This window comes from Brassica rapa, chromosome A03 (assembly GCF_000309985.2).
Source record: "Brassica rapa cultivar Chiifu-401-42 chromosome A03, CAAS_Brap_v3.01, whole genome shotgun sequence".
Taxonomy (NCBI): Eukaryota; Viridiplantae; Streptophyta; class Magnoliopsida; order Brassicales; family Brassicaceae; genus Brassica; species Brassica rapa.
In genome coordinates, this window is record NC_024797.2 from 32,834,751 (window position 1) to 32,860,294 (window position 25,544).

Sequence of the window (25,544 nt, forward strand, 5' to 3'; positions counted from 1 at the left end):
AGTAAAACTGCACTCTCAATTTCATTCACCATTTTCTTATCTTTTTTGTCATTGAATAATATCATAAAAACCGAACGTCTAAATAAAACTTTATTTTAAAAACAATTTCACTAAAAATATTAAAATGGAAAGTTAGGTATGTGCAAACCTTTAGAAGGTTGAAAAACTGCTTTCCTACCTGTAGGATTGTTTATTCCCAAGTTTATGCATTTACCAGTGAAATTCAAAACAACTAAGAGTAGCCTTCCACGTAATTTTATTCCCTTAAAAAGATTCTTCAAAACGGTACTACGTGAAAATGCCAATGTGGGAGAAAATTATTTATAGAGAATAAGAAAAAATTTGAGAAAATTACACTCTAAGACAATTTACAAGTTTCTATTAACATTTTGGGTCACTTTCAGCTATTAGGGCAGTTTCTTCTAACAAACTCTCTTTTCTCCACTTGTTTCTAACTAATTTAGTCCATCTCTAACTACTAGTCAAAAAGACCCAACAATTAGAAGGACGGGAACCGCTCACCACCGCACATCTTCCTCACCATCAGACGACCCATAAGGTTTCTGCCATATATGACAAGACAGATATCTGTCAAAATTTTCAACCTTTAGATTAACAATTTGACTTTTCATTTGTGCGGTCCAGATTTTACCAAATTTCCCACATCTTCATCTTCCTCGTTTTCTTTCTATTTTTCTTTTTTGAGGAAGAACAGTCTCACCACAATCAGCACTTTTGTATCTATTTGGCCACAAATATCAACTTCTAAACTCGTGGTTAGTTTAAAAAATTTCATTAACAAATTAATCCATGTTAACGTTTAGGTTAAGTAATTTTTTACTCTTGCAGGGTCCACCATGTCGACTCACTGCATGGTAATACCTGGCGCCTGGTCTTCCGGCGACGGTGGTTGGAACTTCGCCATCGATAAGGACAAGATGTCCAGGATTGTCCCTGTACGCGCTGGTATGACATTGTCAGAGTTAGAATCCAACGTTACGAATGAGTTCTTTACTTCAACGGAGACCGCGTATCTCCCTATATTGAGTTACTGGCCTCCTAACACGAAAGAGCTTGTCACCGGACTAACAACACCGCCAGTTATTATGACAAACGACGGTTCTCTTCGCTTTTTCTTTCTCCACCTGGATGCTCACCTAGGAATGAATTTGTTTGTCACCTTCCAAGCCAAACCCGTCACCCAGCCAGCTAGTCAAGTGGATGAGAATCCCTTACCCTTTACCACACCAAATCAACCTATAAAACACGACCTCAACCAGTTTCGACCCCCTTCTACAGCCTCATCCAAAATCCCTTCATTCTCTCTTTTTGGAGATGATGACCTCCTACACGATCCCCCACCTCGTGTTCCTGTTGATGCCAGTAACTCCCTACATTCTCCTTCTACCTTCCCCTCTTCTCCAAAAGGCCCCAAAATAACCCGATTTTCCCTTCATGAAGAAACTCTTTCTTGCGGAGATGAGATGCTTGAACAAATGTTCAAGGAAGACCCCGACAACATCCCTGACAGTTGGGTACTTGATGACGACGAGGAGACTGCCTCAGAAAGCTCTCAACCTCAAGACACTGATGGAGTCCCGCCTGCTGGATATGACCATGATTTTTGGCATCTTTTGTTAGAGGAACACCTTGGCGGGTCTGATGCAGTTCAAGTTATGGCTGGGATAAAAGTTCCAAAAACAGCCCCCCCCCAACGCCTTCCGTCATCCACTGTACGACTGGAAACGGCAATGCCTTCGATCATACAGTCCGTTTATCGGGCGAAGATCCAACTGACTGGAAGAAAGATCTTGATTTTCTCGGTGTACATCAGAGGGAACGTACGGGTGGACAATCATCCCGTACATCGACAGATACTCCACAACCCGACTCGTCCACGCGTACACCTAATCCGATGTCCCATGGTTCTACATCCCAGGCCCCCCCACTCCCCCAGTTCGCGAGACGCGGCCCCTATCTGAGATTAGCGACGAGGAATTCGACGTCCCCCCTATGTTAGATGATATCGCATACCAGGCTGATGATGTCCCTGACCTCAATTTTGACGACCCTGACGGCGAACCAACTGTGGGGAAGCTATATGCGTCCAAGCAAGACTGTCAAATTGCATGTGCTATTTACGCAATAAAGAAACGTTTTCACTTTAGGCAAACCCGCACCACAAGGCATTCATTTGTTCTTAGCTGCCATGATACTCACTGTGATTGGAGGATCTTAGCACAAGAACTCACCAATTGTGGTTACTACACTATCAAAAAGGCTAACCTTGTACACATCTGCCCCTTCGACACACGTGACCTTTACAAAAGAAGAGCCACCTCAAAAGTCATCGCTCATGTTTACCGTTCCCGATTTGGTGAACCAACCCTTGGTCCCAAATCAGCCCAGCTGCAACAGATGGTCTTGGAAGATCTTCGAGTCTCTGCCTCATACATGAAATGCAACAGGGCTAAGGGAAAAGCAACTGAATCCATCACGGGCAACGCTGAGGATTCCTATCTGGAGCTCGCCTCATACTTTGAGAGACTGAAAGCCACTAACCCAGGTACCGTAACTGCCATCGAAGCAGAATTAGATGATTTCGGCCAGACTCGTTTTCTTTATGCCTTCCTCTCTTTCGGAGCGTCCATTCGGGGTTTCCGTCGTGTACGCCCTGTCCTCATTGTCGACGGTACACATCTATCCGGAAAATACAAGGGGGTCTTACTCACGGCCAGCGGGCAAGATGCCAACTTCTAGGTATCTCCTTCTGCTTTCTGTATCGGAAAAATTACCATGGCTTCGCGGCCGTGTACAAGTTAAATCCCTTTTGTTCACGTGTACCCTTTTCCTGTACGTGTACACGTTCTATTTATACCAGAACATGTACATTTATTAACACTTTATTTTCATCACGTTTCCAGGTTTTTCCTTTGGCTTACGCCGTCGTTGATGGGGAGACTGACGAATCATGGCACTGGTTCCTAGCAAAAGTTGAAAGGATTATTGCGGATTCCAACGCTCTCACTATCATATCAGATCGCAACAACTCCCTCCTCAAAGCTAAGCAGATCGTATTCCCAAAGGCACACCACGGGGCCTGCATTGTTCACATCATGCGGAATGTTGTCTCATGATTCAAAAACAAGGGTCTGGCCAAAATGGTGTGCGCCGCAGCTTTCTCTTACAGACGCAAAGATTTCAATGACAACTTCGGCAAAATTAGACAAGCTAGTGCAGCGTGCACAAAATACCTCGAAGACATTGGGACTGCTAAATGGAGCAGAAAATATTTCCCAGGGAACCGATACAACCTCCTCACTAGCAACGTTGCCGAACAACTCAATAATGCACTATCCAAGTCGAGGGCTTCACCTGTTGTTGAGTTGTTCATGTTCATCCAAAGGATGTTGACTCGTTGGTTTTCAGCTAGGAGAACCAAATCAGCAAAACACAGGGGGGCTGTAACACCGGAGGTTGAGGATGTAATGCAGACACACATTAGGCTAACTAAAGGCAGCAAAATCTCAAATATTACTAGTTGGAGCTATCAAGTCAAAGGTGTTTTTGGTCACACCAACACTGTTTCTCTCGAGAACAAAGTTTGCACATGCCAAGTATTCCAACACCTTAAAATCCCTTGCGGACATGCTCTGTTGGCCGCTGATTCCATCGGTTATCCACATTCCCAACTTTTTGGAGACTGCTACAAAACACAAACATGGAAAGAAACATATGCCGGCGTCATTTACCCCGAGGCTCTTCTAGGGGATCACCCTCTGCCTCCAGCTATTGAACGCCTCTCCCTACAGCCTCCCAAGACCCGTTGCCCCTCTGGGCGTCCTAAGGACAAACGCTACCCTTCCACAGGAGAAATACAGGTTACCAAACTCATACATTTTTCTTTTCATCGTTTCAACACAACACCCCACTGAATTGAAATTCGTAATCTCATCTCCTCAGGTTCCAAAGAAAACCAAACTCAACAGATGTGGTCGGTGTGGTGTCTCTGGCCACAACAGGACCAATTGCAAGGTCCCCATATAACCGGGGTGAATTCTATATCCACAAGGTTTCGCTTTTGGATAGCGCCTTCACCTTTCATCAGTTCACTTCTCAGTTGTTTTTGGATTTTTTGGTTTTGTTGCATGTCTAAACATTAATGAACATGTATGAGCTGTTCTGAAGACGCTTTAACTATTTTTGGATTTTTGGATTTTGTTGCATGTCTACACCCCAACAGTTTGCTACAACGATAAGCTCGGGATAAATTTTAAACAACCGTCTGCGTGTACACATGTACACGTCCATACATACTTACACGCACAACTACATCCTCTGTCAGTTCGTACATTAATTTTACTTTCAGTACACGTTTACAAGTTATAGTGTTCACACTAACGTCAAACGGTTCCTCCCACGCATCCACATACAGAAGCGCTTGTGTACATGTGTACCTCCGACGTAAACATGTACACGTTTGTTGTTCCCAGCTCGTACGTACAACTGTACACCTCAGGTGTCCCTAACTAGCACAAATACATCCTACGCCTACCACAAACGTCGCAGAGTTTAATACATTAAATTTACTTCAAGTACACGTTTACAAGTTATAGTGTTCACACTAAGGCCAAACGGTTCCACATACGGGGACGCTGTTGTACATGCGTACGTACGCTAGGTGTACATCTCATACTACAGGTGTACATTTGTTCACTCGTGTTTTAGGGCGCCCTAAATGTACAGTCTTTAACATACTTACTCAATCTAAATGTATACTGTAGGTGTACAGGTGTACACTCGTTTTCCATACAGCCCCAAATGTACATTCTTTACCATACAGCCCCAAATGTATACCAACTTGAATCGTGTACATACGCCAGGTGTACATCGCATACTACAAGTGTACATGTATGCACTTGTTTTTCATAAAGCCCCTAATGTACATTCTTTAACATACATTATTACGGAATCTAAATGTATCACAACTTGTTCGCATTCGACAACCAAAAGAACAACAATAACTACATAAATAAGATTTGTTTTCCTAAACGTCCAACCATAGCCGATAATACAAAAAACTTGCTGACATAACATGTTTTGCAACACTGAGAGCCGATAGTAAATTAAACATCCTGACAACACAACAAGGGCCCTGACCAAAAAAAACCTCCAACCCTTTCTGCAATGTCACAACAAAATAAACCTTCCCTCCGGAATCATCACAAGTACAAAGGCACTACCCAGTCTTTATAAATCTCCATCGCATACTGTTTCCGGAATATGTCCACCAGATCATCGGTAAGCCCAGCCATCGTTGGTTCCTCATTGCCCGTCGCGTGCATTTCCAGGAACTTAATGGCCAAAGGCCCACAGTCCCCGCTGCACCGGTTTTCATACAAACCAACTACCCTCTCAACATGGAAGGGCACAAGCGCATGTTCTCCAACCGCTTGCGGTGGACACACTTTCTTCGCAAGGTAAGGAAGGATTCCCGCCACAGGTTCCATCAGCAAAGCCACTTGGTCCTCACTCTTCAAACGGGGGTTCGGATCAAATACCAATATATCCCACGTCGCAAGTCGTATGCAAAGCCCCACCCAATGATCCCCTCCCCCAAATCATTGGGGCGTACAGCGTGTCCACGTCAACCCCCCACTTCTTCCCCTCTCTTGTAAGGAACTTCGTTAGCTTGACATCAGTTGCTATACGGGTTTTGCGTCTCGCCGCTTTGAATGACCTCTCCTTCACTTGCAAGTGTGCTGAAAACCATGGCGCAACCAACATCGCCCGGTTTCCTCTTAAGGCCTCTCCATGCAATCTCCCAACGTAATCCGCCAGCACATCCATATGCTAACCAAAGCAAACATTATTTACAACCATCAAACCCAACAAACAGAGTTAATACTACCACTAAACACAAAGTCAACGGAAACAAACTTACCGTGCTACTAACCCATTTGCAAGGCGTAGCCAGATTTATGAAAAACTCGTTGTCCAGATCATATCCACCCGCATTTGTATGCATCCTGCAAGAAACACATCAGTACCAATTAAAATATAGGGTGGTCTGTTTATGTAACAACAAATTAAAATAACGTTGCAACGCTTACACTTTTAGGTTGGCAAGCAACACTCGTTCGAAGTAGGCGTAGTCGCAATCTTCAACAGTCGGGACAATGGCCGGTACAATGTACTGATCCTTTGCCAGCAACACTGCCGCCAGTTCACCTTCTTGTTCAACTGGCTCATGCCTTTCAGTCCGCCCCCATCAGATGTATCACTAACAACCAAAACATTCGTGTTTGGACCCACCCCTATTATCTCCGCATCCTCCGAATCACCCACCTGCTATCACCCACAATAAAAGAGATTCATTAGCCCACACGTGTACTCATAAAGGTCCTATACACAGGGTCGTGGGCGCAAAACTCAACCTGACTATCGCTTTCATCGTTCTCGTTTTCAATCTTTTCTTCACCTTTGCCCTCCTCCACACTCATGAGATCACCCTTCTCTTCACTCATGGTCTCACCCTTCTCCTTTTCAATCTTTTCCGTTTGCGGAGAAAACAGAAATACTCACTCCATCGTACATGTGTACAATCTAATATGTACACATCGAGGATTGCGCAAATCAAACAATACGAAACAAGCGAATGAATACCTTCTCCTCTGTCACATTGTCCTCAACCAAAACCTAACAGACGAAACATCAAACACCTCCGTAGGGGTCCCCTAATACAATAGTTAACCACCATCAATAACAGTGCCCTACATAGATCATCGGATAGGACCCACTCATACAATAGTTAACAGCCAAAGCAATCACTTTACTACCTCTGATTGCTTATCACCAGCCTTGACTCCGGTCGCTGCCAACACTATAGCATCCAAAGCGGACATAGCCTGAAAACCCCATTCATGACATCAAATCCAATTCCAAAAAAGGATTGAAACAACAATCAAAATGTTACAAGTTACTTACACTAGCATCCAGCCCGTCGCCAGACCCTCCTTGCTCTCGGCTCCCACCACCAACGCTGCTATCCTGCACAACATCTCAAAAACATGAGTGCCTAATTCGTTTAAAATGCACAAAATCGCGTAACAAACCTCTTCCTCACTGTGCACAAAGAACGTTTGGCTGTGCACGGCCCGATATACAACTTTGTCCCCAGCCCCTGGTTCAACCCATTGCAAAGGTACACCGTCGCCCGGTGGCAACCTAACTAACAAAGACGGCCTGTCCTCTGATATAGACCGAGAACTCTGTTCAGGTGTTTTAACGTCTCCTTCGCCCTCCGTGTCGCCGGCGCTAATAACTGGAACATCATCCTCCGCACTCTCATCCTCGTCCTCTGCCACCGGGCACCGTCTTACAGTCCATTCCCTTCCCTGTAAGGTTCTCCTCTTGGTCCTACTCTTAATACTCCCTTGTTTTTTGATTGAGCCCTTACCCTTAACAAAGGTCTTCCATTTCTCAAACTTCCTACCTTGTCTCTCAACCACGTTCTTGAGCTTCTGAACTTCTAACACCAGTTCTTGGACATGCGCCTCCATCCTCTTATACTGCTGTGCATCCACCATAGCTCCACGTCTAAAATAACCGCTTACACGTCTTTGTTTTAGAGCGGGTGCTTCCGTCACTCCGATGTTTGCTGCGCCCTTCCGCTTCTTAGCATTCACTTTCACACCGTGCTTGTAAATTGGATCACCTCCATCGCCTCCGCCCCAATCACCTTTGCTAAACGCATACCCGATTTTTATCATCCCAAGCATGTTCTCCACCTTTTTGTCATACTTCTCATCATCCCAGGCTGCCCACCTTTCGTCGTGGGTACCACTGATCTCCATCATCGGCTGCACAACCAACTGAAACAACAGAAACGTATAAGACCCAATAAATATTAAAATATCTATGCGTACATACTACTTTACTAATGTACATAACTCTAATGCATTACATGTACACTTTTTATTTCAGTACAAGTGTACATTAAAATATCTATGCGTACATACTACTTTACTAATGTACATAACTCTAATGCATTACATGTACACTTTTTATTTCAGTACAAGTGTACATTAACTACTTACATCTAAGAACAAGAAACATGTACATAAAAACTCCTTACCCCCGCCTCATGCTCTGCTTTCCGCAAATGAACCACAGTCAACCCTGCATGCTGTGGCAACACTTGCCCTGGGAAAGTGAGCAATGTCGTGCTATCATCGCCGCGTGCTTGTTTCAGCAACTGGGGGATAAGTTCGAACGCCACCAACTGCAACGCCAGCGGAAAACCCAGAATCCTAAGAGTCTTCTGCCTCAGCTTCTTACAGAAATCTCCATTTGGATCCTCGCACTTACCCATCACTTTAGGACCTGGCTTCATCTTTCTAATTGCTCAAGCAAACGACTCCCTACCCCACTGAAAAGCAAGGAAGTTCTTGATATTCTTCACAAGATTAACATGTCTCAGACTCGGCTTCTGTATCTGAGATGTAGGCACTAGCACCCCGTCTACAATTATTATCAAACACAACCTCAACTTGCGCGAAACCGGCATCCCCGAGTCGCCTAAAACCATTGCCACAAGGTCTGCTATTGTCGCATCCCTGTCTGGCCCAATCAACCTTTCCCAGTACGCATAGTTCTCCTCCGTAGCCGGCAACTCGTAGTCGATGCTGTACCCCTCTTCGAACTCGTCACAGGGCAACCCAGTAACCTCACCAAACTCCACCAAAGAGAATCTGAAGGGGTTTCCACCAAACACCGGCCACAACTCATATTTCTTCTTCGTTAGCACCTGCCTTGTCAGCATCCCGTGTATCACTTTGCCCATCAGCACCCTACGGACAGGAAACCTAAATAGGGTTCCAAAGCAAGATCTCAGGAGCATCGCCATCTCCTCGGTACCGTTTAGTGCGTCTCTAACGCACAGCAGAAAATCTATAGTAGAGTACATGTTGATTCTCTCGCATGGGAAACGATCCGTTGCTAATAACCTTTCCGGTAGACCGGCCGGTACAACATCTTCATCGTCTGTTCCAATCAAGAAAAAAAAACCACTCGATTGAGACACAAATCAACACAAACACTAAATCAAACTAAGAGGGGGGGGGGGAAGCGCATCACTAACCAACGGCAATCTCTTTACCACGAAGACTCCGCCGTCGAGACATCTTGTTTATCGTCGCCGTAACTGCCCGTCGTTTTTTTGGCTGGCTATCGCCGCTTCGGTTTCTCGCTCTCTTGTCTCGGTAAAAGCGAAGTTGATAGTGAATAATTATCCTTACAGATCCGTCTATAATATGCGTCCCTGGGCCCACTACATCGATTTTAAATTTTGAAATTTGAACAATCGAACTAAGAAAAAAGAAAAGGAACGGGCTGGTTAGGATTTTTTGAGGGCAAGTTGGGTCTTTTCACATGAAAACTGCCCCAGTAGCGGCAAGTGCCTTTTTATGACATAGAAACACGTAAACTGCCCTAGAGTGAAAATAACTCAAAAAATTTGGACCTACTTTGGCATGTTCACACGTAGGATTCTACCACTGGATCCTACGTGGTAGCCACTATCTATCGGTCCTCTTCTCTTAAGATCTGACAAGTTGCTTTGGCAAAAGAAGCGAAAGAAAGAAGAGTAAAACCTATCTTTTGATCTCATCGTTAATCTATTGGCGATCAAATCATAACGTAAATTAGGAGTAAATCTAAATTTCGAGATAAACTCGATTACACGTCTGATAAAATTGTCGAAATAGAATCTGAACTTTCTACGTTTTCTTTCAAAAGATATTTTTTATCTTTGATCGGCAATGTAAGCTCAAGAATATTCATATATTTGTGGTTGATGATCTGGAATATTGCAAATACACGTATTGCAAACCAGTGATAGTAGTCCAGTGGCGCTTGAGAGAATACACCCAATACGGCGAATCATGGTTTGAACTCTGCTAGTCACACAAATATGGGCTATTACTTTCGCCTCATTTAAATGTCCAGGAGAAGGTCTATTCGTGGATTGTATCTGCATCCGAGAGTTAGGTCTGTATTTTTAATACTCGGGTTTAACCTTTTTATTGAAAAAAAATACACGTATTGCGCACACACACAAAAGAACAATTGAAACTAGAAAGGCGTTAGGCGTACCCAAGATAACTCTTACACCTTAAATAGCGCATAAATTTTCCAAACTTCTCAACCATTCACTTTAGGTTTATAAGAAAATATTATAAATTTAAGTATTATAAATAGTTGTGTAGCGAATATTTCTTGTGACATGGATTTTGTGGTACCAAACATAGATAGTTAGAGCATCTCCAGTGATGTTACCACCATTAGAGTCTATAGCATTATTAAATTATTTTTTTTCGATTTTTTTTTGTTTGAACAGTTAAGAACTCTAATCAAAATTGTATGTCTAATGGCGTTTTCTAATTTGGAGTTCTTAGGAATTAAAAATATTAAATTTTAAAACATGTAAAATTAAATTTTTTATTTATTACATGATTAAATATAAAGATACAATAAAAAATAAAGATAAAATATTAGATTTTAAAATTTTGGTGAATGTTAAATAGATTTAACTCCATTAAATTTTTTATTTATTACATGATTAAATATAAAGATACATCATTAAATATACAATATTTAACGACAATTGACTAGAACTATACAAATCTTTTTTTTATTACTGCCATTTTTTTATACCTAGCGTGTCCTTTCTTTATGTTATGAGAAAAAAACGTATTTACAAGAATGCCATTACTTTTTAGTGCCACATAAGCAAAAATCCGGCGCCACGTAGGAATTTGGTTCCATGTTTTCATTAAGTCAGCCGTAAAGCGCTATATACGTCGTTGCGGCTGAATTAAACAACGCGGCTGACTTAAGAGAAAACAGCTGACAGTTGTTAGTTACAGCTGATTTACAGAAATCTGGCTGATTTATGAGATAACGGCTGACTTACGTACACGCGTTATGGCTGACTTACACATTGGGGGTTTGATTTATGGAAAATTCGGCTGAGTTATAGTTAGGACATGGCTGAGTTATGTTTCCACGGCTGAGTTATTGAACATCGACTGGCTGAGTTATTGAATTTATGACCGACTTATGGGATGTTGTTACGGCTGAGTTATATTTAATCAGCCATAATTAGATGGATTAACAGTAAACTCAGCTTATTTACGGCTGACTTATTAGCGAAAGATTAATTACTAGAATATCATTCGTTTGACGGCTGATATATTTGACGATACGGCTGACTTATGATTTTGCATCCTAATTACGACTGATTTATTAGCAAAGGATTAATTACTGAAATAGTTCCACGTTTCGGCTGACTTACATTCTACATGATGGCTAATTTATTTAGGATGAGTTCTATATTCGTTTGGCGGCTGACTAACTGATTTTCCATGTCATCCGCCATGTCATCAACTCAGATTTGCCATGTCATCACTAGTCTAATGTTACAACAGTAAAATAAGGGTCTATGTTATCTTTATTCTTCATCTTTTATATCTATCTTCTTCATCTTTCTCTGAGATCTATAGTTTAGGGTTTGAAGTTCAAATTTACGAAAAGATTAAAGTTTTAATATTGTGTCCAAAGGATAAACTTTATAATTTTATAACTTTATACTTCTATAGTTTAGGGTTTGAGGTTCAAATTTAAGAAAAGATTAAAGTTTTATATTGTGTTCAGAGTTGAAGGAATGATTTTGTTCCCGCCCAAAACTTTTTGTTCCCGCCCAAAATCTGAAACGCCACGAAAAAAATTACACTTGATGGCTGAGTTATAGGAACATTACAGTGATGATCGGTCACCGTAAATTTCAGACAGATTTACTACAATCGTCGTCGTTTTCGATTATGATCTGGTAAAGAAGAAGCTTCCCCTCCTCCAGTTTCATATATGGCGGTCCTATATCCTGCTGCTCCCTCTCTCATTGGATTCGTCGTCTTGCAGAAGAAAAAAGACTCAAAGAGAGAGATGAAGAAGTTAAGCCCCGTAAATTGTAAGAAAAGAGGAGATTTGAACAAAAAAAATAAGAAGATGAAAGAAGACAAAGAAGATGATGAATTTCAAAGCTGAGTTTATATGTTCGATGACTCAGATGGTGCGTCATCTGAATATGATAACTTTAGTTCATACATTAAGTCTCCAACACATACATTCGGGCTGAATTATCCTTACATTACGGCCGAGTTATTCATACATTACGGCTGAGTTTATAATTTTTATAACTTTATAGTATTAGGGCTTGAAGTTCAAATTTAAGAAAAGATTAAAGTTTTAATATTGTTTTCAAATGATTAACTTTATAATTTTTATAACTTTATAATTTTATAGTTTAGGGTTTGAGGTTCAAGTTTTAGAAAATATTAAAGTTTTAATATTGTGTTCAGAGTAGAAGGAATGAGTTTGTTCCCGCCAAAATATTTTGTTCCCGTCCAAAATACGAAACGTCGCAAAACAAATTACACTTGACGGCTGAGTTTTAGGAATGTTACAGCTGGCTTTTACCATTCAGATACGTTACGGCTAAGTTATGCATACTTTACAGTTGAGTTATGCATACATTGCGGCTATGTTATAATCAAATTATGGCTGAGTTATGCATACGTTACGACTGAGTTTATAATTTTATAACTTTATAGTTATATAGTTTTGGGTTTGAGGTTCAAATTTAAGAAAAGATTAAAGTTTTAATATTGTGTTCAAAAGATAAATTTTATAATTTTTATAACTTTATAGTTCTATAGTTTAGGGTTTGAGGTTCAAACTTAAGAAAATATTAAAGTTTAAATATTGTGTTCAGAGATGAAGGAATGATATTTTCCCGCCCAAAATATTTTTTCCCGCCCAAAATACGAAACGTCGCGAAACATATTACTCTTAACGGCTGAGTTATAGGAATGTTACGGCTGAATTTTACCATTCAAATATGTTACGGCTGACTTATACCATTCAGATACGTTACGGCTGAGTTATGCATACTTTACAGCTGAGTTACGCATAGGTTACGACTGAGTTTATAATTTTTATAACTTTATAGTTCTATAGTTTTGGGTTGAGGTTCAAATTTAAGAAAAGATTAAAATTTTAATATTGTATTTAAAAGATAAACTTTATAATTTTTATAACTTTATAGTTCTATAGTTTAGGGTTTGAGGTTCAAATTTAAGAAAATATTAAAGTTTAAATATTATGTTCAGAGTTGAAGGAATGATTTTTTTCCGCCCAAAATACGAAACGTCGTGAAACATATTACATTTAACGGCTGAGTTATAGGAACGTTACGGCTGAGTTATGTATACTTACAGCTGAGTTATGCATACTTTATGGCTGAGTTTAATTATAAACCAACCCTAATCTAAAACCTAAAAACAAAAAAGCTTGCAGCCGTGTTGACAAAATCTAAACCTAACTAAACTACCGTGTGTTTTTCCCATATCACGAGAGCCGGGAGGTCATTATTGTCTTCTTCCTTCGCCACCGCAGTCCCGTTACCATGAGAGCTCCAACGTCTTCAAGCCACACAACGGTTTTGTTATCTCCTCCACCATCAAGCTCCTCTGCCTTATCCACCTTCTAGTAACAAGAACGAATTCAAAACACAGAGAAAGAGCGAGAGAGATTGAAAGAGAGAGAGGTGACAGGTGTGGTGACAAGCGGTGGTAGTGGCGACTACGGTGAAGATGGAGACCGGCAAAAATGGGTCTGAGAAACTGAAACAAGGACGACGTTGGCAAGTATAGATGGCGACGAGCTCAATATCCGTGATGATGGCGAAGACCAGTCTTCTTCGACACTTTCTCTTCTTCGCCGACAATCTTCTTTTCTTCTTTGACGTTTCTTCTTTGCTCACTTCTAAGATTTACAAACCAAATATACTAAGGCATAAGAAATGAATGATAATGTATGAATCTCTCTTGTTTAGAAGACAGAAAGTGAAAGAGATGAAGAAGATCTGGAACTGTAAAGAACTCCAGATAGAAAGAGAAGAGGAGAAGGAGTCGTCAAATAGAAGAGAGAAAGTGAAGAAAAAAATGCATTTTAAACCATTAGATCAAAACTAATCAATGGTCAAGAATTGTAATCCTTGTACTAAAAAATCTAACCAATGAGAAAGAAGTTAGAAGATAACCACTAGATGGATTTGTAGCCCTTAGATTAAAACAATCAATGATTAATGTTTTAATTTTGATGGTTAAAATTATATTTTATATTAAAGTGTATTTTTGATAAATCTTTATATTTTAAAACTTGTATTTTATGATTATATGTTGATTTTTTGATGTGCGGTTTAAATATGAAGTTTTAAGTTTAGGGTATATAACCGAGTAAGTTTAGGGTTGGGTATATAGTGTTTTGGGTTTCGATTTAAGATTTAAGATTATATTTTTAAATAAAAAAAATATTAGAGTTTTAACATTTGTAGTTAGAATTTATGGTAGATGATTAATTAATTTTTTTAAAAAGTTTGAAGTTTAATGTTTTATGGTATAGGTCAAAGTATGTGGTTCAGGGTTTAGGGTTAAAGGTTCGAAATATATATGGTTTGAGATCATGGTTTGAAAATATTTAACTTTATAATTTTATTTTTAATATTTGTAGTTTAAATTTTAAAACGTTATAGAATATTATAATTTTATATCAAAAATATTGAACCCTTAGACTAAAATCAATCAATGGTCATGAAAAAAGTAATATAATTTGTAATTTTAGTTCTTTTTATTTTTTTTTTAAATTGCTTAAATTTATAAAATGTAGTTATGGGTTTAAATCAAAATTTAAAATGGAACTTTAAATTAAAGATTACTTTTTTTAAATGATTAAAATTTGAGTTTAACTCTAAACAATAAACCTAAACTTTAGACCTAAACCTTAAACTTTAAATAATAATAAAAATATTGGATTTAATGTTCAAAGATAAACTTTAAATTTTTATAACTTTATACATCTATAGTTTATGGTTTGAGGTTTATATTTAAGAAAAGATTAAAGTTAGAGTCTTGTAAGTAAGAATTGTATAAGTGATTGTAAGAGAACATATATCTCAAGATCAAGTTAAAGTCTCAACTTGAAATTCAAGAAACTATGCACATTCAATTGATTTATATTCACTTGATATTGATAAGATGATCTTCAATATAACTTTTTAAAGTACTTGAATTCAGTTGTCCGATTTTAGGGTATGTTTGAGGTATTGCTGATTTATATAAACGATACGGCTGAGTTATCTAAACGATACGGCTGAGTTATCTAAACATTTTCTGATTTTAGGGTATGTTTGAGGTATGGCTGAGACACGGCTGTGATATATAAACGACACAGCTGAATAGTGTAAACATAGCATAAATCAAACACACAATAGATGGGTGAGTAATGTTTTTTACATAGAAAACCAAAAATATATGTTTTCTGCACCATTCTGGTATTCATCCATGTATCCAAGCTTCAATGAACTCCTCTGTGTCGTCTCTGCTGAATCCGTCACTTCTTTTTGTCTCCTTTATTTTTTTTTGTTCAAATTTCTCTTTCACTCAGATCTGAAAAAAAAAAATAGATTATCCATATATGGGTATGAAATCACAAACAAACTTAATTAAATACATCCCACAATTATCGATCTGGGTGTTTTTTTGGAATGTATTTGTCTTTTCTCCTCGGAATGCACACTTCTTATAACAAGGTTTTCGGAAATTGGCGAGAAGTAACTCAGCCAAAAATGTATATATAAACCAGCCGTAAAAGAAAAGTTCAACCACAACATAAATTAAAACTCACAAACTCGAAAAACGCAGCAGAGAGGATTTCGGGCGATTGCAGCAAAAAATATTTCGTAAAAATGATTGGAGATAACGATTTCGGAGAAGACAATATCGGAGAAGACAAGACAAAGAATTAGTTCGAGGAAGAGGCAGTAAACACAATGTCGATGACGATTTCAGAGAAGATGTGGTTAGGGTTCCTTTGTTCTTCGACGAAGTTGTGCTGTGGTATTGTGTTTTTTTTTCAACGTTATGTAATTAAAGAGATGGTTGATTGTTCTCTATTGATTATGTGGATACTTAATTAGATATGTGGATTTAATGTTTAAAAATAATTTCAATTAAAAAAAACTAATCAAAGGCCCTTATTGTCATTTACTAGGGGTATCAAAACATTCTAGTAATTTTCAAAAGATGTATAACATTCTAGTAATAACCCAACTTTTCTATAACATTCTAGTTATTTTCTCTTGATTTTTTTGGTCTGGTAACTACTAAATTGATGTCATTCTTTTCTGCTTTTTCAAATTTTTATTGTTTTAAATTATTTTATTTTTAATTATGTGGCAATATATTATTGGTTGAGTGACTTGTGATTTAGTATATAAAGGATTGTATTCATAATAACCTAGGATTTTGTGATAAGGACTTATGATAAACCTCCATTGCGGATGCTCTTAGCGTAACAAAGATCATAAACACGGTGCTTCTAACATATTTTTTTTATATGAAGTCAATTATAAACACAAACTTGTGGGAATATGAACTATAACAAAATTTCCATTGGGTCCTCTTAGAAATTTGTAGCTAATTGTATTTACTATTTAAATTAAGTTTTGGTATAAAAATGTAGTTTATAGTCCCTTATCATTTGATATTGTTATCTAGTCCAGATTAGCCATATAATCATATTAGTATGAAAACTGACAACCTAATATATATTGCCATGGACAATAGTTAATCTCCAAGATCATGGTGATATAGTGGCCACTTAAACATACAGTCATACACGACATATTTGGATATCATTTAAAATTCAATGAAGCTAGTTGACTTTTGTTAATGTCAACTCTTCCTCCACCATCAGAGGTCAAGATAACATCAAATTATTATTTTTGGTCTAAAATAACATCAAATTATGACTACACCTATTTCTTTGTTGACCTCTTGTCCAATAATACAAACCAATTCTTTGAACATATATATATATATATATATATTATAAAGGGTTAGTTAGCACTTAATTAGTCTGTATAGTGATTAATTAAATATGTATTCAACGTAAAGTGATCATCTTTATAATTCATGCATTTTATATATGATTTATATGAAATTAGTACTTAGTATGGTATGCAAAACGTAAGGATTTTGCGACACCCGTCACCTATGTGGAGGACATCGTGTCATTCCCGACACGTCATCATACAACAATGTGACACCCGTCTCCCTTTCACTAAGGATAACAGGTCACCAACAATATCCCGTAATATAAAAGCTCATAAACCCAATAACACTTACCCAAGCCCTAATAAAATCCGAAAGAAAAGTCCAGTAGCATCAAGTCCATCCAAATATTACATAATTGTTTGTCTCACCTGAAAAGGGGAAGAGTGAGGGGTGAGCGACATAGGAATCGTTCAGTGAGGTATGAGATTCCATCCCGAAGTCCTTGGACCCGGACATAGCACTCCGAATAAATATAAATTAATTCTAACACATGTCAAACACGATACCTAAAGTACCCAAACAACAAACAATGGTCCTAGCGAGGTGCACACTCGCTGCCCACTAACATGCCAAAAACATAACACAGCTCGAGATAGTGCTCAGACACCGCCCGTAGACGATATATCGACACTCCCAGGCTACAGCTCAACCGGTCGACTAAAGTTGGCTGCACCTCCATACAATCCGGCATACAACAGTCTCTTTATCCGTCTCCAAACAAAAACAATCCTAGCTAAGAATTTAGATTAAGTGAAACAATCAATGTTTAATCCTCTAATCCTCTAGTTCCGGTTTAAGCAAAGAACCTAAAAACTAAACAAGCAATGACAGAATCAATTTCACACTGACGGAACATATTATAAATAAATTATACTTATTCTAGGTCCTAAGCCGTGTACGAGAAGTTCGAGAATAGACCCTCACCTTAGCAATTAGAAGAAGTAATGTCTATGAACTCCAGCTGCTTAAATAGAATCCATATCTGAAATCAGATCGAAATTCTGAGTCAGAAAGCCTTTCGAACGGTTAAAAACGGAACTGGTCAAGGTTTGCAGAAAAGTCAACCCGCTGGTCAAAATCAACCCGTCTAAGCTTTGACCAGAAATCGATTTGACTAAACCGACCGGTTTACTCTAACCAAACCAAAATTAATGCACGGCGACGATTTCTGGTAGAGACGGAAGACGGCGGCGACGATTTCTGGAAGAGGCTTCGTCTGAGCTTCGATTGTGGCATGGACGGTGTCTACGGCTTCGTCTCGATGAGAGGAACACGATGGTGGTCTTGCATGCGAGAGATTCTTAACGGTTAGAGAGTTATCGACGAATTACAGAAACAGCCGAAACTTGGCTCAAATGCATGGCGGCGTCCGGCGATTCCTTACTGCCGCGAACGGTGGGAACGAGCTCGACGAGGTCTCAAGGCGTGGTGGCTCCGGTGGCAAATCAGGTGGCTCCATTGAAAAGGTTTCCCCCCACTCTCTCTCTCTTTCTCTGTCTAAACTTCTGATTTATTTTCCTTGCAGACAAACAAACTGCTGGAGCTGGGGAAATGGGTTTTATAGTTCATACATTGGGCTTTTTCGATTGGGCCTCCGGGAATAGATGGGCTTAGCCGGCTAACAAATTTCAAGATTGAAATCAGGTCGTTACAGATTTATTCTTTAATCCTTGAACATGTGGTTGTATGGATTATTTATTTAGTATATGTTTCCCTTGATTATATGTACAATGGATTATTATATAGTGTTTTTTTTTTTTGAAAAAAGGCTTTCTATTATAAAACATAAAAAAGATACAAAAAGTTTCAGCCTAGTTAGGCAGTTTTGTGGGCATTGCCCATTAATACAAACCCATAACCTATAGTTTTACGTAACTTAACCACAATTTTGAAGCCCGAATTAACATGCCCAAGTAATAAGAAGATGGATTGGTGATGACACCGTCGTGGAAATCCTTGATGCCACAATTATAATAAGGAGAAGGCTAGTCGCGGGGAGGTGGGTCTGATCGAAGCAATCTTAGACTTGATGTAGGAGGCCATAGCGTTTGAGATGGAATCAGGAGGCCGAAAGGTGTTCTTATGAAGCCGAGCATTTCGTTCTGACCAGAGGTGGTAGATAGTGCTTTGCCACACAAAGATGGGAAGGAGCTTTGCATGCCTCGGGCCTGATAGAAGGATTAGTGCGGTGAGGGTCTGATCCCAAGATGAGGAAGCGGTTACTCCTGATCGGTTTCCCATAGTATGCCAAACTTGCGAGGAGTAAGCATATTAAAAAAACAGGTGGTTTCGGCTCTCATCAAAGGAGTTGCAAAGGAGACATGTAAAAGGAGAGCTGAGGCCCCAAGACAGAATGCGATCTCTAGTCGGGCATCGATTGATGAGGACAAGCCACGCTAAGAAGCTATGCTTAGGGGTTCCTCTTGAGCACCATACTGTCTTGCTCCAATCTACAACCGGATTGTGATGTTTGATTGTTTTATAGACGGCTCCAGTACTGAAGGTAGTTGATTTGTACCCAGTCACTTCCCACATATATTGGTCCTCTGCTTCAGTAAGCGTTATAGTTGAGAGGAAAACCTGAATTTGAACTTTCTTCTCTGATCTAGCTGCAGGGAGCAACCAGTTTCCATGATCACTAAGACTGGCGAGAGTAGCATTCCTTGGGATTCCAAGCCGGGATGTTGGAGGGAGATTCAGAAAGTCAGAGAGGCAACCGTAGGGACTCCAGTTATCGCTCCATAAACTACAGGTTCGACCATTCCCTGTATCAAGACAAATCCAAGAATACACAATTGGCCTTAAGCGAAAAAGTCTTTTGACTAACCAAGTGTGGTTGTTGTTTTCCCTGATGGTCAAGAAGTTTTATAAGTTGCCCGATAACACAGTGCCGAGCTTAGTGGTACCAATTTGAGGAAGCAATGATCTGCCAAGAGTAGAACCTCCACGAGGTTCTCAACTCTATCTCACACACTTGCTAGTTACCTAACACTCTACTAATCTCAATTCCTAAGGAAAATACTTGGCTCTAGAATCCAAGTAATATTCTTTGGCCAAACACGTACTCATGACTGACTCACTAAGATTCTAACACATAACCAAATAACTTAATTCTAACAACTCAACCAGTTAGTCACTCCCTTACCAAGAGCTGAATAACCTCAATCAACAACATTAATTAAACGAGCAAGCATTAAACTAGTCTAACAAGCAATCTACGTAATCAAACCGTTACCCAGATAGTTGGCCTCCTACTATGAAACTATCTTTAAAGATAACGGGTACCTGCACTCAACCATATCAACACACAATAATAGAAAACCTGATGCATCCTAGCTCTAGTCCTAGTCAGGTTATTAACTCAGTCTTAATTCCATTTCATCTTAGCTTAGCTCTTGCTAAACTGAGTCCGGTTCAATAAATAAAATAACTCTAAGGACTCTATCACCCAGTAACGTGATCATTCTAATATATATGCAGACTTGATCTATCCTAAATTCCAGGTGGAATTTAAACAAACCAACTCACAGTGTTCTATGACGATAAGCTGCTGGTTGATCGGAGAGGACTTAGCCAAAACCCAATGGACGACTTGAATGGACAGGTCTGGACTGATCTTAAATTGGACAGAACCTCCCCTGATACTGGTATGGACTGAACTCAACTCGAGTATCATCTTCTTTAGCTTCTGGACAGTTCTTCGGACTTTCGGTGGAGTATCGAGCTTCAGAACTACGACTGAACTGAACCCATGGAACTAAACTGATCTTGGACAGCACCTCCACTTGATCATTAAAGAATAAGACTTTCTTGGACGGATTGATTTGGGCAGAACTTCCGCGTAACAATCGTAGAAAATCTTCGATTTGACAGAACTCGGCTTCTCAGTGAAATATCGGTCTTCAAAAAAGACTATACTCTCAAAATGACTTCTTTCTTTTATTTTCTCTCTCTCTAGCCACGTTTTGGAGTGATTTTGGTATGAGAAGGATGAATGAAACTGAAGGGAGGATGCTGGTATTTATAGAACGCTTTGACCAATAATATATCACCACCCGAGCGACTATGTGTCAGCCCGCATGCTTCCATTCGCATGCGAGGCGACACATGCTGCACACATGTCGTGAGGCATGTATCACACACATGCAAGAGGACACCACTCACGTCCAGATGGCTTGCTACATGGCTGGAGGGCATGCATCGTGACACACCACATGCTACATGTCGATCAGCATGCTTTGGTTACATGCGCGGCGACACCTTGTGCTTCTACATGTCAAGCTGCATGTTCCAGCTTCATGCAGGGTGACATGTCGTGCTTTGGTTGACACTCAGCTTGCTAGACACTTGACACCACGTCCTGACTCCATGCGTTGCGACACCTCGAGCTTCTCGATTCATTTGACTGATTTCAGTCCCTCCGACATATTTTCTATCTGCGATCAATCCCGAATATTTTTCTACTCCCATTCTGATGCCCTGAATCAATACAATACTAAAAGGGGGATAATCTCAACTCTCATCTATGCCACATCATCAAAAATAATCCTCCAATCATAACTCTTTATTTTCGGGTTGGGCTTCAAATCACAATTGAATGGGCTTTGTTTCACTTCCGAGTTACGGGTCGCATGTGTTTCGGTTTTGTCGTTGTTTTGGTTTTGTCTTTTAACTAAGCCTAGATCTACGGAGACGAAGTCGCGAGTCTGCGAGTCTCTTCTCCTCATCCCCAATTCACTTCGTCTTCTCACATTCAAACCGTAGCTTCTGAGTTTTTTCATCCTATTCTTCACAATCAATTTCGCAATAAATCTCTTCTTAGCGAATCTAAGGAGATGAGGAAGAGAAGCGCGAGAAAGAGGAGAGCCGAGGCAGGGCCACCACTGGTGCCCGATCCGAGAGAGGAAATTGGAGGCGAGGAGGTAGATGTGGGGATGCTTGGTCTTGGATTCGTCGGCGCCGGATTCGCCGGGATAAGAGAGATCGGCGTCGGAGTGAGGACGGCGGAAGGAGAGAGCGCGATCGAGCATCGTCATCGCGTTGGCCCGTAAACCCATTAACGAGACCTAATCAGAGAGCGCACCACCAAACCGTCACGAGGATCTCTATCTCCTTCTCTGTTGCGCAGGAGACGATCTCCATCTCTATTCGTCCTTTCCGAACCTGAGAAACGTGAACGGAGATGGTACCTTTGTCATTATCTCAACATAATCTCTGGCCGCCGAAATCTGTATCTACGGTGTTTTGGGGTTACGCAACCGCCACATCGAAACACGCCTGCGACCATCTTCGCCGTCACCTCCGACTTGGCTTCCATATCCGCTCTTCCCTTCAGGTTCAAGCTAACTTTCTTCTCTTATATTTTTCTCCTAAAGTTTAGAACTTTGGAACAAAAAAGGTTTAAACTTTCTTCATCTGTGTGCTTTGTGATTAGCTCTTTTGCAATTCTAATTGTAAAAAGGTTTCAACTTTCAATCACGATCATAGCTTCTTTCAAGATTTATCTCATTTTGTCTTGGACTCTCTGTCTCTCTGGTGATTTTGACAGATACTGCTGCAAGTCTATGATGCTGCACGAACGGAGTTCTCAAGAAGAGTCGTTGTATTCAACAGGGCTAAGTTTCTTCACTCCAGAGATGATATCAGATCTTTGTTATCTGTATGTTTCTTTAGTGGATGAGAGAGTAGGATAGGTACTAGAGGTGAGGAGGGGTCATCATCAAACCAGGAGACATCCAAGAGAAACACAGGCAGTGGACGGAGGTGGACCAATGTCCTCCTTGCCATTAACGTTATGTAATGTGTTTAGTTCTTCTCTCTGTTACATGTAACAATAGATCATGTCTTTTGGTTTGAGATGTTGCATTAGATAAATGCTTTAGGCTTATGGGTTTCATTCTTGTGTCATGACAGAATGTATATTGCACAAGTTGCATCCAATGGTAGAGTGCTGACATGGGGAGCCAAGGTATCATATTCAGAGACTTGATTAAATACAAGAGGGAAACAGTTTGATATCTGAATATCTCTGTTCCATTTCTCTTAAGTCTATCTCCAATGAAATTTTTTGGTTCTTACGATAAGCCAACTCATCTAATAGCTTTTACAAATAAAACGTTGTTTGTTCTCTTCTCACCGCTTGCTCGAAACAGGTATGTTAATTATTTTTTTTTGTCCTGTGGAATTTCAGGTCTTTGTTTTTTTTTTAATAAGTTACAATGTTTAGATTAAGAGTTTTGAATTTAATGTGTTTGGTGGAAGCTCAGCGTTGGCTGCAACTCTTACTTGGGACAATGAACTGTCTTGGACGCTGGAGAATACTACTGAAGAACTTTAAGAGACTATGCTTTAGGTAAACCTAGAACAAATTCTGCTTTTAAGTTATTGAATGGTCTTTACACTAAAGAGAATTTTGTTGTGTCAGGTTTCTTCTGTTGTTATGAGGTTACGTATAGGGACTCTCTAGAATTATATGTTCTTAGCAAGAATTATGTTCCCACAAAAGGATCGCATTACACTGCTGTAAAGAAGGCTTTGGAGATGATTAAGCAAAATATTTCATCTCTTAGTAAGGTAGTTTAGTGACCAGTGTCCGTCTCTATTCTTGCACTGTTATGATTAGCTTAACTGATGCGTTCTGTTATTGTTTGACAGAGTGAAGGGCATGATGCTTATCACTTCTCTCTGCAACTAACTGGTGCACCAGCCCTTATCGGGAACATGATATGTATATAAGTAGTCTCTTGGTGAATTATGTTTGATTCACATATCTTGAAGAAATTGTTGTTAAAGATATGTGCATTTTGTTTGACATACATCTTTGTGCAATCACCTGAGAGGATTTTCCAAAGGAACCGGTTAGGCATCTGCAGTGAAGCTTTGACTGCAACTAGGCCTCGAGCTGCTTCAACTGCGTGTGATATCGAGATATAGCGTGACTTACTAACCAGGTGAGTTTTTAATTCTACTGTTTTAAAAAATCACATAATCCCAAGCCCTTTTTTCATTGAAATTTCCGGATATGGATACTGATTTGGTTTACCAAATTGCTGCATCCCTAAAGATGACTTGAGTTTCCGGATATTCCTATTGCTCTGCATCTTTTAAACCTTTTGTCTATAGTTAGTTTGAATTTTGACCTTTAACAAGTGTACTGACACATGTTATATTATCATATTTCTTCCTTTCAGTCTATATGTGAGAAAAAACTGTGAAGAAGCTTGCATTATTGCAGCACCTATATTCTCAATTGGCGGAGAAGCTGAGGAGAGAAGATGACAAGGTGAGATAATAGTATTTGAATAATTTTACATAGCATGATCATCTAGATAGCTTGAAGTTAAGGGTTGTGAATGTTATCTCCAGGTTTTTCTTTTCTTCACAGTTGGTTTGAGTCCTTTGTGTTTTTATCTACAGTTTAACGTCATCTTGGCTGCTCTGCATCCAACTCCAGCTGTTTGTGTGCTTCCAGCAGAAGAAGCCATACTTTTGATCAAGCAAATTGGTGAAATATTAGCTGTTTGTAACATATTTTTATAAATGCACTTCTCTACAACCAGAGCCAAACCGGTCAGATTGTAAGCTTGCCTCATCTCTGGGAAGATGAGCTCATGTCCTAAACTAAAGAATCTTTCATTAGGTTGCAGTATCTGTATCTGTTTTTTTTTTCATCATATCCACCATCAACTAACTTGAGTATAGATGTTCCGAAACAATAACAATGAGGAAAAAGAAGGGCTTTATGATTACCGATCCTGTGAAGATTGAAAAAATAGTTATGAATGTGGTCTCCCCGAATCCCCAAAGCAGCTTGAGCAGTAACGAAGTGGGAAAACAAAGCCTCAAGGCTTTTGCTGGTCAGGTATTGTAGATAGGACGAGCCCTTTGATTAATACATTGCAACACGTTGATGGTACCAAAATAATTATTACTTAATATAGCATTCACAAGAATGATTTTTCTGGTTTAATCGTAGTTCTTTTTCAAGTACCCGTCAATTACATCTCCATGCTGCATATCGTACAAGGAACAAATAAGTTATAGTGTGTGGTTATCTAACCTAAATTAAAAAGAATAATACAAGTACATTCTTTCACAACTTTTCGTGGCATTTCAACAAAGAAAATTCCAGTAATAGCCGAGTTAACATGATAGAAATTCAAGCAGCATAAGCTCACTTTTAATTAAAAAAATTTTAGTAACATTTATTTTGAAAATTACAGTTGTTTTGTGGATAACATAATTCATTTCATTTTCAAATATGATAGCAATACAAAATTTGAACAAAAAAAATTAAAATTTCAAAATATGCATACCTAACTTAACCTTTTTTTTTCTATAACTGTGAAAACAATTATATCGCAATAATCAATGTTCAAATTTAAATATACAGAGGAAATACTAATTGTGATTAAGAAATAAACATAAATTACTGAGAAATAGTTTAAGTTAACTCACGAAAAAAAAGAAGTTTAAGTTAACTCAGTCGACGCTAATATTTTAAAAATATTCTATTTGTTATCATATTCA

General features: G+C 39.2%; 3 protein-coding genes across 5 annotated transcripts; all 3 read left to right on the plus strand.

The window, feature by feature from the left end:
• The first annotated feature begins 297 nt into the window (after nt 1–297).
• LOC103862616 lies at nt 298–24,715 on the plus strand. Of its 3 annotated transcripts, XM_033287745.1 has the most exons (6): nt 298–22,350; nt 22,564–23,367; nt 23,440–23,588; nt 23,670–23,965; nt 24,206–24,297; nt 24,432–24,715. In XM_033287745.1, the coding sequence occupies exon 1, from the start codon at nt 858–860 to the stop codon at nt 1,980–1,982; it is 1,125 nt and encodes a 374-aa protein (XP_033143636.1). In that variant the 5' UTR covers nt 298–857; the 3' UTR covers nt 1,983–22,350; nt 22,564–23,367; nt 23,440–23,588; nt 23,670–23,965; nt 24,206–24,297; nt 24,432–24,715. The 3 variants fall into 3 exon arrangements, with proteins under 3 accessions (XP_033143636.1, XP_033143635.1, XP_033143634.1); XM_033287744.1 differs by having other exon boundaries at nt 22,564–22,811; nt 22,929–23,965; XM_033287743.1 differs by having other exon boundaries at nt 22,564–23,965.
• Nucleotides 2,014–3,137, plus strand: LOC117132674 (protein FAR1-RELATED SEQUENCE 6-like). Its single transcript, XM_033287486.1, has 2 exons — nt 2,014–2,721; nt 2,925–3,137. The coding sequence occupies exons 1-2, from the start codon at nt 2,014–2,016 to the stop codon at nt 3,135–3,137; spliced, it is 921 nt and encodes a 306-aa protein (XP_033143377.1).
• LOC117132675 lies at nt 3,162–4,047 on the plus strand. The gene is made up of 2 exons (XM_033287487.1): nt 3,162–3,881; nt 3,964–4,047. Exons 1-2 carry the CDS (start codon nt 3,162–3,164, stop codon nt 4,045–4,047), a joined length of 804 nt encoding a protein of 267 aa, XP_033143378.1.
• Nucleotides 24,716–25,544: the final 829 nt, after the last annotated feature.

Coding starts and splice junctions, on each gene's coding strand:
- LOC103862616 (XM_033287743.1), top strand. CDS start 858: ATGTCGACTCACTGCATGGTAATACCTGGCGCCTGGTCTTCCGGCGAC.
- LOC117132674 (XM_033287486.1), top strand. CDS start 2,014: ATGTTAGATGATATCGCATACCAGGCTGATGATGTCCCTGACCTCAAT. Junction 2,722..2,924: donor TATCCGGAAAATACAAGGGG/GTCTTACTCACG, acceptor TCACGTTTCCAG/GTTTTTCCTTTGGCTTACGC.
- LOC117132675 (XM_033287487.1), top strand. CDS start 3,162: ATGGTGTGCGCCGCAGCTTTCTCTTACAGACGCAAAGATTTCAATGAC. Junction 3,882..3,963: donor CTTCCACAGGAGAAATACAG/GTTACCAAACTC, acceptor TCATCTCCTCAG/GTTCCAAAGAAAACCAAACT.